The sequence below is a fragment of the Eutrema salsugineum genome, unplaced genomic scaffold (genome assembly GCF_000478725.1).
Source record: "Eutrema salsugineum unplaced genomic scaffold, Eutsalg1_0 scaffold_13, whole genome shotgun sequence".
Lineage (NCBI taxonomy): Eukaryota > Viridiplantae > Streptophyta > Magnoliopsida > Brassicales > Brassicaceae > Eutrema > Eutrema salsugineum.
In genome coordinates this window covers 4,446,792-4,460,338 of record NW_006256885.1, presented here as the reverse complement: position 1 = coordinate 4,460,338, position 13,547 = coordinate 4,446,792, and the positions used below count along the sequence as shown (strand labels likewise).

Sequence of the window (13,547 nt, the reverse complement as noted above, 5' to 3'; positions counted from 1 at the left end):
AAGCAAAAGATCAAAATTCAAACAAAATATTTGGGCCGACACACAAAATATAAAGCTATTCAAGACTAAAGTATGTAATACATCAGGGTGATATCATCACAACACCAATATCTTCACCGAAATTCTCAGTATTTAAATTCCGATAATGTTAGCAGATTAAGCAACTCTCTATCTCTTCTCTCTTTTCTCTGGACGAGAAAATGGAGTTATCATCAGTGACAGTTTCAATAGCTATAGCTGTTGTGTCGTGGTGGATATGGAGAATTTTGAAGTGGGTTTGGTTCAAACCAAAGATGCTTGAGAGTTACCTGAGAAGACAAGGTCTTTCCGGAACTCCTTACACGCCTCTCGTCGGAGATTTGAAGAGGAATTTCAGCATGTTGACGGAGGCAAGATCCAAACCCATCAAACTAACGGATGATATTACACCACGTGTCGTGCCTTATCCCTTGCAAATGCTCAAGACTCACGGTATGTTTCCTGATTAGCTTATAGCTCTTGATTCCTCTCTGTTTACAACTAAGGGATGTAGAGAACATCAAAACTGTTGCAGAATATTTTGAAAGGTTTCAACTTTCGTATATCTCTTTGTGGTTGGAACAGGAAGGACATTCTTTTCATGGCTTGGACCTATACCAACCATCACCATAATGGATCCTGAGCAAATCAAGGAAGTGTTTAACAAAGTTTATGATTTCCAGAAACCGCATACATTCCCATTAGGCAAATTGATAGCCACTGGACTCGCTAACTATGATGGTGATAAATGGGCGAAACACCGGAGAATCATCAACCCGGCTTTCCACCTTGAAAAGATCAAGGTTTTGACTTCTATTACATAGCACCCTGAAACAGGGTTAGATTAGTTTAAATACCATTTGCCTGACCATATTAGTGACTTATGCTTCTATGTATTAGAATATGGTACCTGCTTTCCACCAGAGCTGCAGCGAGGTCGTAGGCAAATGGGACAAGTTAGTCTCGGATAAAGGGTCCTCATGTGAGGTGGATGTTTGGCCTTGGCTTGTGAGTATGACTGCAGATGTGATCTCCCGTACTGCTTTTGGCAGCAGCTACAAAGAAGGGCAGAGGATATTTGAGCTCCAAGCAGAACTAGCACAGCTCATCATACAAGCTTTTCGGAAAGCTTTCATCCCTGGATATATGTAATGAAAAACCTCAACTTTCTGGTTTTAAAACAAGGCCTTAAGAACTTGACTATTAGTGCTGCAATCTATTAGAGATTGATATTCTCTATTCTTTTGTTTGCGTAGTTATCTCCCAACAAAGGGTAATAGACGGATGAAAGCAGCAGCCAGAGAAATCCAAATTATACTGAGAGGGATTGTAAACAAAAGGTTAACGGCGAGAGAAGCTGGAGAAGCACCAAACGACGATTTGCTGGGTATACTTCTTGAATCGAATTTGGGGCAAGCCAAAGGAAATGGAATGAGCACTGAGGAAGTGATGGAGGAGTGCAAGCTGTTCTACTTCGCCGGGCAGGAGACAACTTCAGTACTTCTGGTCTGGACAATGGTTTTGTTAAGCCAACACCAAGACTGGCAGGCTCGTGCACGAGAAGAAGTGAAGCAAGTTTTTGGTGACAAAGAACCGGATGCAGAAGGCCTTAACCAGCTCAAAGTTGTAAGTATAGAACCGAATTATATAAACATTCAAGTGACTTCAACACTCTTGTTGTGTCTTGACGATTATTTCTGAATGATTTGGTGCCTTTGCAGATGACGATGATATTATACGAGGTCCTTAGGCTATATCCTCCGGTAACACAGGTGACACGAGCCATTCACAAAGAGATGAAGTTAGGCGACCTGACACTACCAGGCGGTGTTCAGATTAGTCTACCTATTCTGCTAGTCCAACGTGACACGGAGCTATGGGGCGACGATGCTGCAGAGTTCAAGCCTGAGAGGTTCAAAGAAGGTCTCTCAAAGGCGACAAAGAGCCAAGTCTCCTTCTTTCCTTTTACGTGGGGACCGAGGATATGCATTGGCCAGAATTTTGCCATATTGGAGGCAAAGATGGCGATGGCACTGATTCTACAGAGATTCTCCTTCGAGCTTTCCCCTTCCTATGTTCATGCGCCTTACCCAGTCATCACAATTCATCCACAGTTCGGTGCTCAGCTTATCCTACACAAGCTCTAGTCCTATTACCCCTTGTGTTGTTGTCAGATAAACTTGTAATACACAGATGAAACAAGTCTGTATCATAATACAAAACTCAAATCTTTATTCTATTCAGAACTAGCAATCTCACAGATTAAAACCCTTGGAGCAGTGATTCTCACAGAACAAATCTCTATTGCGAAACTAAAGACTCAATTTTTTAAAGAACAGCAATTTCGAGTAACACGAGACAATAATCGTGCAGAATCCTCATAAGACTCGCCATGTATTTGTTCTTCATCAACGACTCCTACTCTGGCGGCAACCTTGTAACCAAACATGCAATACCAATCAAACAGGTCGATTACGTCGCGATTTTAGCCTCAACATTGCTCGACAAAATATTAGAATCTCTTGACATTTCAAAACAGATCACCCACACAGATAGATTGAGAACAACAATTGAGATTCTCCAAATCAATCGCTCCCCGAGAAAAACGAAGAATCCCATTCCGAGCAACTCGCTGAAACCCAAATCTCCAAAACCCTGTTTTCAGACAGACAAGAGAACAAATCGAGGGTTTTACGGCGCGATTCGCCAAGGTTCTGGTCTGGACGCCGGCGAACGACGACGTTGAAGAAGGATAAGCGTTGTTTATTATTTTTTCTCGCTTACCAAAACGATGTCGTTTAATCCTGAGCCGATATGTTATTTTCCCCGCCTCTTTCAGTTAATGACAAAAACCGTTGGCTACACATCTTGGAGACATTACAACAAGAGCTGGTTTAACTCGATTATTCACCTGCCCTAATAATTCGGTGTTTACACTAAGTTAAAACAAATAACAAAAAAAAAACTACAAATAATCTATTGCAATTTTTTCGAAAACTGATTCCCACATAACATTACCAAATAAACTTGGAACTGATATAAGAACATCGAGATTTATGATAAAGACTCACAATTAGTAGAGACAAGGGGTTTGGTATTTGGCCTGTATGACAAAGAATTTGGCTCGGAGTAAAAGCCAAAATCAACAGTCACCAAAAAAAAACTAAATTATAGACTATAACTAAATCTTCAAACTTAAAATATCTAAGACATTACCACCTTCAACTCTCGTTATTTAAAGACCAATAAAGTGTAGGGAAAGTTATCCGTCTATGGGAAACTTATCCTCTATAATATTCTCTCGTGTCTAAGATGGGAGTTAGATAACTAAAGATTTAAGAAACAACTTCTTTTATTATAAGGAAAGGGATTACAAAGAGATGATTTTTAGTGTGAACACTCTTATAGGTTTTCTCTCTTTCTCTTGATGAGATCATTTTACAAATGCTACTCTACCCTTGTATTTATAATAGAGATGACCGACATATTAGAGAATTCTAGAGTACTTTCTCATCATTATCTTAATCTAGATATTTTCTTCTCTTCTTCATAATTCTAGATTATTCTAATTTAGTCATAATTATCACATGCTTATTTCTTGTCTTTGGCTAAAGAGAGAAATATCCAGCTAAGGAGGGAAATATCCAACAAATCTCCCCCTTCCCGACTTAGCTTGAAGTTATCACGATGCCGGTGCCTTCACAACAATCTTCAAACTTCTTGATTGGTAACACCTTGGTCATAAAGTCTGACCAGTTTTCGTCTGTGTGTACCTTGTCGAGATGTAGGAGCTTCTTTTCAAGAACTTCTCGGATCCAATGATGTCGAGTATCGATGTGCTTTGAGCGGGAGTGAAAAGTTGAATTCTTTGCTAGGTGAATAGTGCTCTGGTTGTCACATAGCAAAATGTATTTGTCTTGCTTTACTCCTAACTCAAGCAAGAAGTTCTTCATCCATAACATTTCCTTGCAGGCTTCGGTTGCTGCGATGTACTCTGCTTCAGTAGTAGACAAGGCAACACACTTCTGTAGTTTTGATTGCCAGGAAACAGCTCCCCCTGCAAAGGTAATTACATACCCTGAAGTTGATTTCCTGGAGTCTTTATCACCGGCCCAGTCTGCATCAGTGTAACCCTTCAGCTCAAGTTTTCCATTACCAAAGCATATGCACCTTTTAGTCGTGCCTCGTAGATAGCGGAGAATCCATTTAACTGCTTTCCAATGCTCCTTTCCTGGATTGGCTAGAAAGCGGCTAACAACTCCTACTGCATGGGCTAAGTCTGGTCTTGTACATACCATAGCATACATTAGACTGCCAACAGCTGATGCATACGGGATACTCTTCATTTCCTCCTTTTCTTTCTCATTTGTTGGACTTTGCTCTGAGCTTAGCTTGAAATGTCCAGCAAGAGGAGTGCGTACTGGTTTTGCCTTGTGCATATTGAATCTCTCCAATACTTTCTCAATATATCCTTCTTGGGATAACCATAACACCTTCTTGGATCTATCACGAGTGATATTCATCCCAAGGATCTTTCTTGCTGGCCCCAAATCTTTCATAGCAAACCATTTGCCAAGATCTTCTTTCAGAGCAGCTTTGGGAAAGTTATCCGTCTATGGGAAACTTATCCTCTATAATATTCTCTCGTGTCTAAGATGGGAGTTAGATAACTAAAGATTTAAGAAACAACTTCTTTTATTATAAGGAAAGGGATTACAAAGAGATGATTTTTAGTGTGAACACTCTTATAGGTTTTCTCTCTTTCTCTTGATGAGATCATTTTACAAATGCTACTCTACCCTTGTATTTATAATAGAGATGACCGACATATTAGAGAATTCTAGAGTACTTTCTCATCATTATCTTAATCTAGATATTTTCTTCTCTTCTTCATAATTCTAGATTATTCTAATTTAGTCATAATTATCACATGCTTATTTCTTGTCTTTGGCTAAAGAGAGAAATATCCAGCTAAGGAGGGAAATATCCAACATAAAGCTTTGCAAGAGTTTATGTCACTCACTCTCTCTTCCTCTGACATAATGGAGATGTTTGTTGTATATTACATAACTGTAACTATTGTGATGTGGTGGACATGGAGAACTCTGAAGTGGGTCTGGCTAAAACCTAAGATGTTGGAGTGTTACTTGAGAGCACAGGGTCTACCAGGAACTCCTTACACGCCTCTTGTCGGAGATATGAGGAACTTCAGAGTTTTAATGAAGGCAAGATCCAAACCCATCAATCTACTAACAGAAGATATCATCCCACGTGTGATGCCTGTAACTTTAAACATGCTCCAAACCCACGGTACGTTTGTTTCCTTATGCGTTTACAACTGTAGCTATAAAAAAAACCCAATTTTTATAGAACTGATTTGATGTTTTGTTGTGTGTGAGTGTAACAACAGGAAGGACTTTCTTCACATGGCTTGGTCCTATACCAATCATCACAATTATGAATCCAGAGCAGATCAAACAAGTGTTCAACAGAGTTTACGATTTTCAGAAGCCGCATACACTCCCATTGGTTAGATTAATAGCCACTGGACTGGTTTTCTCTGATGGAGATAAATGGGCCAAACACCGGAGAATTATCAACCCGGCTTTCCACCGTGAGAAGATCAAGGTTTCTTCATTGTCCAAAGATCATGTTAGATACTTAATAATATGTATCTTTAAGGCTGAAAGATTCTTTAATTTATTGTGTAGAAAATGGTACCTGCGTTTCATTAGAGCTGCATCGAGGTTGTGAGTGAATGGGAGAAGCTAGTTTCGGATCAAGGGTCTTCGTGTGAGGTCGATGTTTGGCCATGGCTAGTGAATCTTTCTGCGGATGTAATCTCTCGTACTGCTTTTGGTAGCAGTTATAAACAAGGGCAGAGAATATTTCAGCTTCAAGCAGAACTAGCACAGCTTATCATACTATCTGTTCAGAAATCATACATCCCTGGATGGCAGTAAAATTCGCATTTCCCTTTGGTCTTTTACCGGTAAATACTACCTGAGACACGTTTATGCATTCTCATTCTTTTTCTCTAGGTATCTTCCAACGAAGGGTAACAGAAGGATGATAGCAATAGACAAAGAGATCAAAGCTGTCCTGAGAAGGACTATTAGTAATCGGGAAATAGCCATTGAAGCAGGGGAAGCACCGAGCGATGATTTGCTGAGTATACTTCTTGAATCAAATTTGGGACAAGCTCAAGGAGATGGAATGAGCATTGAGGATGTGATGGATGAGTGCAAGTCGTTTTACATAGCCGGGCAAGAAACAACTTCAGTACTTTTGGTTTGGACAATGGTTTTGTTAAGCCAACACAAAGACTGGCAGGCCCGTGCACTTCAAGAGGTGATGCACGTGTTTGGCAATAAAGAACCTGATACAGAAGGCATGAGCCAACTCAAAGTTGTAAGTGAAAATCAAGCAATAACCTTAGAGTGACGACGTTTCCTTGATCAAAGTTGTGAGTGTTTTTTTTCTTATGATTTTCTGTAAATGTTTCTAAACAGATGACGATGATATTTTATGAGGTCCTTAGGCTATATCCTCCAGTAATACAGCTGAATCGAGCCATTCACAAAGAGATGAAGCTCGGAGATTTGACACTACCAGGTGGTGTTCAGATCACTCTGCCTGTTCTACTTGTCCAACGTGACACTGAGCTGTGGGGAGACGATGCAGCAGAGTTCAAGCCCGAGAGGTTTCAAGAAGGGATCTCAAAAGCAACAAAGAACCAGGTCTCTTTCTTCCCCTTTGGTTGGGGACATAGGATCTGCATTGGTCAGAGTTTTGCTCTGTTGGAGGCAAAGATGGCAATGGCATTGATTCTACAGAGATTCTCCTTCGAGCTCTCTCCATGTTATGTTCATGCGCCTTACACAGTCATCACGCTTCAGCCACAGTTTGGCGCTCCTCTTCTCCTCCATCAAACGAAAGGAGTGCCATAATTTACTCAAAGGTCTGTCACGAGGAATCCTGTTTCGAGCTAATGAAAATTCACCCCACCAATATAGTGCCACAATATAGTTTGTTTCCGATTATATCTATTTCCCCTTATCTTGATTAAAAGTCGTTATAATAAATATGAAAATTTTGTAAAATATAATATTCATACAAAAGTTTGAGGGACAAAAAGTACTTGGTCACATATACAATGGCATTCACGTTTAAAACCAACCATTGGTGGCGGACAAAGAAGTGTCAAAGGTTGACGTTTCAACCTTTCCCCCTACACAAGTTATGGCCAGTTTTCACACAATTACAAATTTGTTTCTTTGCACATTCGTGGCCAAAAATCAACGGTCTCCACAAAATGATTGTCTGAGACGCAAAATATAAAGTATCTAAGACATCAGGGGTGATGTCATCACCACATCCATATCTTGGAAATTCTCAATTATATAATAATAGTAATTGCGAATGTCAGCAGATTATCTATTTATCCATCTCTCTCTCTCACACCCTCTCTTCTCTGGGAAAGAAAAAATGGAAATATCAGCTGCATCGGTAACAGTTTCAGTAGCTATAGCTGTTGTGTCCTGGTGGGTATGGAGAACTCTGAATTGGGTTTGGTTTAAACCTAAGACGCTTGAGAGTTACCTGAGGAGACAGGGTCTAGTCGGAACTCCTTACACGCCTCTTGCCGGCGATTCCAAGAGGACTTTTAACATGTCAATGGAGGCAAGGTCCAAACCCATCAATCTTACGGATGATATCATCCCACGTGTCTTGCCTTTCTCCTTGCACATGCTCAAGACGTACGGTATGTTTCTTGATTCCTATCTGTTAAGAACCTAGAGATAGAAAAAACAAGAAGAAGAACGAAAAAAAAAAAATGATGCAGAGTACCTGATCTAGACAAAGGTTTCAACTTTTGCATCTCTATGTGACTGGAACAGGAAGGACTTTCTTTACATGGCGTGGACATATACCAGTTATCACCATAATGGATCCTGAGCAAATCAAGGAAGTCTTCAACAAAATTTATGATTTCCAGAAGCCACATACATTCCCTTTGGGCAGATTGATAGCCACTGGACTCTTTAGTTATGACGGTGATAAATGGGCAAATCACCGAAGAATCATCAACCCGGCTTTCCACCTTGAGAAGATCAAGGTTTCAGCTTTGTTTTTCATAGTAGCCTGCTTTATGTATGTATGTTCATTTGGATCTGACTCAATTTGTGCCTTCTGCTTCTTCTATGTGTATAGAATATGGTACCTGCGTTCCACCAGACCTGCAGCGAGGTTATTGGCGAATGGGACAAGTTAGTGTCGGATAAAGGCTCGTCCTGTGAGGTGGACGTTTGGCCTTGGCTTATGAGTATGACTGCAGATGTGATCTCTCGTACTGCTTTTGGCAGCAGCTACAAAGAAGGGCAGAGGATATTTGAGCTCCAAGCGGAACTAGCACAGCTCATTACATTATCTGTTCAGACAGCGTTCATCCCTGGATACAGGTAATAAAACCTCAACTTGCCTGACTTGACCCTTGGTCTTTTAGCACTGCAATCTATTAGGAGACATGATTCATGTTGTGTCATATTCTTTGTTCTTTTTTTCTTGCGTAGATTTCTCCCAACGAAACGTAATAGAAGGATAAAAGCAGCAGCCAGAGAAATCCAAATTATACTGAGTGGTATTATTAACAAAAGGTTAAGGGCGAGAGAAGCTGGGGAAGCACCAAGCAACGATTTACTGGGTATACTTCTTGAATCGAATTTGGGGCAAGCCAAAGGAAATGGAATGAGCACTGAGGATGTGATGGAGGAGTGCAAGTTGTTCTATTTCGCCGGGCAGGAGACAACTTCAGTACTTCTGGTCTGGACAATGGTTCTGTTAAGCCAACACCAAGACTGGCAGGCTCGTGCCCGAGAAGAAGTGAAGCAAGTTTTCGGTGATAAAGAACCTGATACAGAAGGCCTTAACCAGCTCAAAGTTGTAAGTATAGAACGCATTACAAACCAACATTCAGGTGATTTCCTTACTTTTGCTGTGTTATGATGTTTCTGCTGAATGTTTCTAAACAGATGACGATGATATTCTATGAGGTCCTTAGGCTATATCCTCCAGTAAACCAGCTGACCCGAGCCATTCACAAAGAGATGAAGCTAGGCGACCTGACACTACCAGGCGGCGTTCAGATCAGTCTACCTATTCTGCTCGTCCAGCGCGACACGGAGCTATGGGGCAAAGATGCAGCGGAATTCAAGCCCGAGAGGTTTCAAGAAGGGATCTCAAAGGCAACAAAGAGCCAAGTCTCTTTCTTTCCCTTTGGATGGGGACCGAGGATATGCATAGGCCAGAATTTTGCTCTGTTGGAGGCAAAGATGGCAATGGCATTGATCCTACACAGATTCTCCTTGGAGCTATCTCCTTCCTATGTTCATGCGCCATACACAGTATTCACCATTCACCCACAGTTTGGTGCTCATCTTATCCTGCACAAGCTATAATTCCATAACCCCATGTAATATTTTCAAATGAACTTGTTATACGTAGGATAAATAAGATTCGATTTACAGAAATGAAGGGAAAGTTAGAGCACGTTCCTAGATTCCAAGATTCAGTCCTAATATTTTTTGGATTTACTTTTTTTCAAGAATATCTTCCTATCATTATCCAAACGAGAGCAGTTCAAGTAGAAGAACTCAGACTAAAAGCTTCTACTTTCTAGAGGTCTTTCCTTGGCTGCAAACGAATGTTCCATTCCATTTATTCTACTATCATAAGATGAAAGTATCAACCATTCCATATTTCCATGCATTCACCGAGATATCTATAGTACCAAATGTTTTACATTCTCGGTTCTCTATGGTCTATCTCAAATTTCAATTCCCCTGCAGCAATGTCAAGCCAATTAACTTAGCCAGGTAAATAATCCCAGAAAATAGACAAAATCAGGTAGAACACAGAAGAACAAGAAGCCTCAGAATCGTCGAAAGCAAGTACCTTTGGTGTAAAACCGAGCAATCCATGTCCTGAAATTGTAGTTGGCAGCTTCCTCCTCAGACACAGTAACAGAAGCAGTACAAAATCTAAGTGCCTTAATGAAATCCATCTTTTTTGTTCGTGCAGCTCATTGCGATTCCTCCGGTATTTTCCATCATTCTTTCTTCGAGCGGATTTCATTCAAAAACGAGTTTTTGATTCAGGAAATAAAAAAAGTGCCGGAAGAACAAAAGGAAGGAAGACGAAACCGATGTGAAAAGTTTCTAAACTAAAGCCTCGTGATGGGCCTCTTATTCTGATTCTATTTTGGGCCTTTAGTAATTTAAAAAAGAAATCAATATGGGCTTAAATGATTGACCGAACAATCCAATTACTTACAAGACAAGTAGTTTACAAAAGCGGTTTCATTATTTAATTGCGGCGCAAGAAATTGGAAAATTCATCCAAGTTAGCTACCCAGCTGCCTCGTAAGTTCTCTGCCATTCTTCTTTCAACATTCTTCTATGATATTTCGATTTTTATCAATATAAGGGTTCTTATTACATCGTTTTTTGTTTGAATGTTGCAGATGTTTATGTGATTGAAGTGGAAGTTGGAGATTTCCTTTTCTCTGATCTATTCCTTTTTTGAATACATATTCATAAGGTACTGTATTTGAAAATTACTTTTCCTATTCTAGTTAGGATTCTAATTAGGATAGTTTCGTTATTGTCAATATAACCTAGATCTCTATCTCTTGTACATACAGTATATCACAAGGTATTTAGAATTTTTAGCGATTGAGTTTATCCGTATCAATTTACAAATTTGGGGGGGGGGGGGGGGTCTCATCAGTGGGGATTTCATAAGCCATGTCTCAGCTCAATATTGCTTTGAAGAAGAATACGATGAGGAAGAATAAGAAATTAGTTATAAATATTGCTCCAAAAAAAGAAGGTCTTGCTTCAAGACTTGAAGCTGATCAGGAACTTGGTTCTTCAAGATTTGATGAGAAAAAGAGGCTTGAATCATCAGAGAGGCGGAGAGATGTGGTTCAAAGGGTTTGTTCCAAAGCTGAAGAGATTAATGATCGTCCTAGCGCTAGAGATGGAGTGATGCGTGAGGTTGAAGTCGGTACAGGATTATTCGGCGCATTAAAACTACTTAGAGAGCAAGGAACTTTCAAGGAGAAAAGAAAGCTTGTAGGTGTTAGGGCCAATAATCATGAAGACGACAGATTCAGAGATGCTTTCAAGGATATTCGGATTGACAGGGTTGATGAGCATGGCAGGATATTGTCTACGAAAGAAGCGTATCGGGCACTGTGTCACCAGTTCCATGGGAAGAAACCTGGGGCGAGGAAGCAAGAGAAACGGAAGAGGAAACATGAAGATAACCCAAAACACATAGAATTTGCATATAGAGCTGTGCAAAGACTGAGACAAATTCATGCAGAATTGAAGAGTCCTTACATTGTTCTCTAATCTTAAACGTCTCTTTAGATATATATACATCTCTATGTCTTTTAGCTAGAATTTCATAGATTTGATATTTTTTTGCACATAAAAACTTACATTGGTTTCACCTATATTCCTTTTTCTTTTCACTATGACCTAACGTGTTTCGCACTCCTTGATTTTTTTTTTCCGGCTGTATCAGGGAGATAAAATCAATGCATCCCGAGTCAAAACAAGCCTAGTAAGAGACGATGCCTCCATCTTCCAAGAAAACTCAGCTATGTAGTAATCAGAACCGTAATGATAAAATCAGCGATTTGCCTGATAGCATTCTTAGCATGATTTTGAGCCATCTTCCAACTGTGGAAGCTGTTAGGACTTGTGTATTATCAAAGACATGGAGGACCATATGGACCAACGTCACAGAGTTACGTTTTGATGACATGAGGCACAGTGAACCGAAGGATCATGGATTTATCGAATTCGTCGACCATGTGATTCGAGACATTGAAAGTCCAAAAATCAACAGTTTCCATCTACATTCTGTTAATGCTTACGATGAGACTCCTCTCGTCTCGTGGTTATCAAACCTTATAAACCAGCGTAGTCTTCAGAAACTCGTTATCACTTGGTACGAGCTTGAAAGTGACATTTTGTCTCCACTCTTTGCTAGTTTTGGCTCTCTCGTGGAACTGAGGCTACGTACAAAGTGCATTCTTGACATTTCGGCTCCAGCTCTTCTCCCGACACTCAAGTTCTTTAGCCTCGAGGACGCTAGAATCTTCAACATGTCGTCCGTCTCCGAGAACATCTTTCTCTACTTTCCCGTCTTGGAAACTTTCGAAGTCTCTCGCTGCTGCTGGTTTAGAACCGATACCGTCGTTATAGACTCTCCGTTGCTCAGGGTCTTCGAGTTTTTAAAGTGTAGCTCTGAACACGTTCCGAGTGACGATGGAGTGTGTACGATCAGTATATTTTCTTCAAAGCTTGAGAAGATCACATTCTCAGGGGACGGTAACGAAAACATGTTTCTGACATTTCCCACGTCTTTACCTGATGCTTATCTTGATCTCAGCGGAGCAAAGTGGCCCTATCTATCACACTGGCCCAAGTTTCTACATGCCTTCACATGCGTGAAGAGTTTGGGTCTTGAGGTTAGTTACATTACATATCTTCCCTTGAATCTGTTGTTTCGACGACGTAATTCACTTAATAAGTCTTGTTTTTATCTTGGTGTCCTTCTTAGCTTACCAGGGATTTTCAACTAACGACAATGCCAAAATTCAAACAGTTGGTTTACCTGCATCTTGCATACGACATGACACAGCCTTATATATTCAGGAGGGTCCTCAAATCCGCACCAATACTCAAGATACTCAGCATCCGCGTAAGTCAATATTATAATTATTTATCGAATGTTTTTTAACACCACCCCATATATCGTTTATCTTGTTTAAATTTCGTCTTTCCGGTGAAACCCCACCAGGACACGACGTCTCCTCGAATAAAACCTAGTAAAATGCGCTTGAACGAGTTGCGTTCGCAAACAGCACCGGACTGCGTTAGAACAATGCTCAAAGTCTTGCAATTCAGGGATTTCAGGATGCATGAGCCGAAACTATCAGTGTTGAGGCATGTGATTGCAAACGCCGAGATTCTTGAATCAGTCGTCCTTTCCACGGCCCGGCCAATCACAAAGAAAGGTAAAGAACTAGTCTTGTCTTATCCCAAAGCCTCACCTCATGCCTCTGTCTTGTTCCAATGATTAAAAGTTGACCTTTTCAAACCCCTGAGTTCCTTGTGGGTTACGGCAAAACAAAATTATATATCATCTTTGTTTCGATTCTCTGTGGAACTTTGATATTAGAAAACTCTATGTGGATTCTCTGTTTCAAAGAAAAGAATATGCCTTTGGACAAGTTAAAGACAAACACAAGTGTTGATGTGCCCTTAACCACAGGCAACCTCTTGTGCTACAGTCACAGTCACTGGACCACTACCATGCATTATAATATGATGCAGCATCCTCTTTTGTCTTTCTTTTATCAACTCTATTTTATACTAAATGTTTTCTGCATCATTTTTTGTATAATAATAATATTAATAGTAGACCAAATCTCATAAAATTGTTTATATTTA

At 40.2% G+C, this 13,547-nt stretch overlaps 4 protein-coding genes and 1 pseudogene across 4 annotated transcripts; all 5 read left to right on the top strand.

Annotated features, from left to right (window-relative positions):
* Positions 1-87: 87 nt before the first annotated feature.
* On the top strand, positions 88-2,348 carry LOC18024016 (cytochrome P450 72A15). The gene is made up of 5 exons (XM_006406994.2): positions 88-471; positions 604-821; positions 919-1,166; positions 1,275-1,644; positions 1,740-2,348. Exons 1-5 carry the CDS (start codon positions 201-203, stop codon positions 2,163-2,165), a joined length of 1,533 nt encoding a protein of 510 aa, XP_006407057.2. The 5' UTR covers positions 88-200; the 3' UTR covers positions 2,166-2,348.
* A 2,712-nt stretch (positions 2,349-5,060) lies between these two features.
* LOC18024015 lies at positions 5,061-6,968 on the top strand (annotated as a pseudogene).
* A 488-nt stretch (positions 6,969-7,456) lies between these two features.
* Positions 7,457-9,577, top strand: LOC18024014 (cytochrome P450 72A13). The gene is made up of 5 exons (XM_006406992.2): positions 7,457-7,783; positions 7,920-8,137; positions 8,233-8,480; positions 8,592-8,961; positions 9,051-9,577. Exons 1-5 carry the CDS (start codon positions 7,507-7,509, stop codon positions 9,474-9,476), a joined length of 1,539 nt encoding a protein of 512 aa, XP_006407055.1. The 5' UTR covers positions 7,457-7,506; the 3' UTR covers positions 9,477-9,577.
* Positions 9,578-10,381: 804 nt separating this feature from the next.
* Positions 10,382-13,214, top strand: LOC18024012 (F-box/FBD/LRR-repeat protein At3g14710). Its single transcript, XM_006406990.2, is given in 5 exon segments — positions 10,382-10,439; positions 10,541-10,617; positions 11,611-12,562; positions 12,655-12,795; positions 12,895-13,214. Coding segments are annotated over 3 exon segments (1,359 nt in total). The 5' UTR covers positions 10,382-10,439; positions 10,541-10,617; positions 11,611-11,623; the 3' UTR covers positions 13,174-13,214.
* LOC18024013 (SART-1 family protein DOT2) lies at positions 10,824-11,435 on the top strand. Its single transcript, XM_006406991.1, has one exon. The coding sequence runs from the start codon at positions 10,824-10,826 to the stop codon at positions 11,433-11,435; it is 612 nt and encodes a 203-aa protein (XP_006407054.1).
* Positions 13,215-13,547: the final 333 nt, after the last annotated feature.

Excerpts from the sequence above, each read along its gene's own strand:
- LOC18024016 (XM_006406994.2), top strand. The coding sequence starts at position 201 with ATGGAGTTATCATCAGTGACAGTTTCAATAGCTATAGCTGTTGTGTCG. Across the intron at positions 472-603 it reads GCAAATGCTCAAGACTCACG|GAAGGACATTCTTTTCATGG; the intron begins GTATGTTTCCTG and ends TGGTTGGAACAG. Across the intron at positions 1,167-1,274 it reads GCTTTCATCCCTGGATATAT|TTATCTCCCAACAAAGGGTA; the intron begins GTAATGAAAAAC and ends TTGTTTGCGTAG.
- LOC18024013 (XM_006406991.1), top strand. The coding sequence starts at position 10,824 with ATGTCTCAGCTCAATATTGCTTTGAAGAAGAATACGATGAGGAAGAAT.
- LOC18024014 (XM_006406992.2), top strand. The coding sequence starts at position 7,507 with ATGGAAATATCAGCTGCATCGGTAACAGTTTCAGTAGCTATAGCTGTT. Across the intron at positions 8,138-8,232 it reads TCCACCTTGAGAAGATCAAG|AATATGGTACCTGCGTTCCA; the intron begins GTTTCAGCTTTG and ends CTATGTGTATAG. Across the intron at positions 8,481-8,591 it reads GCGTTCATCCCTGGATACAG|ATTTCTCCCAACGAAACGTA; the intron begins GTAATAAAACCT and ends TTTCTTGCGTAG.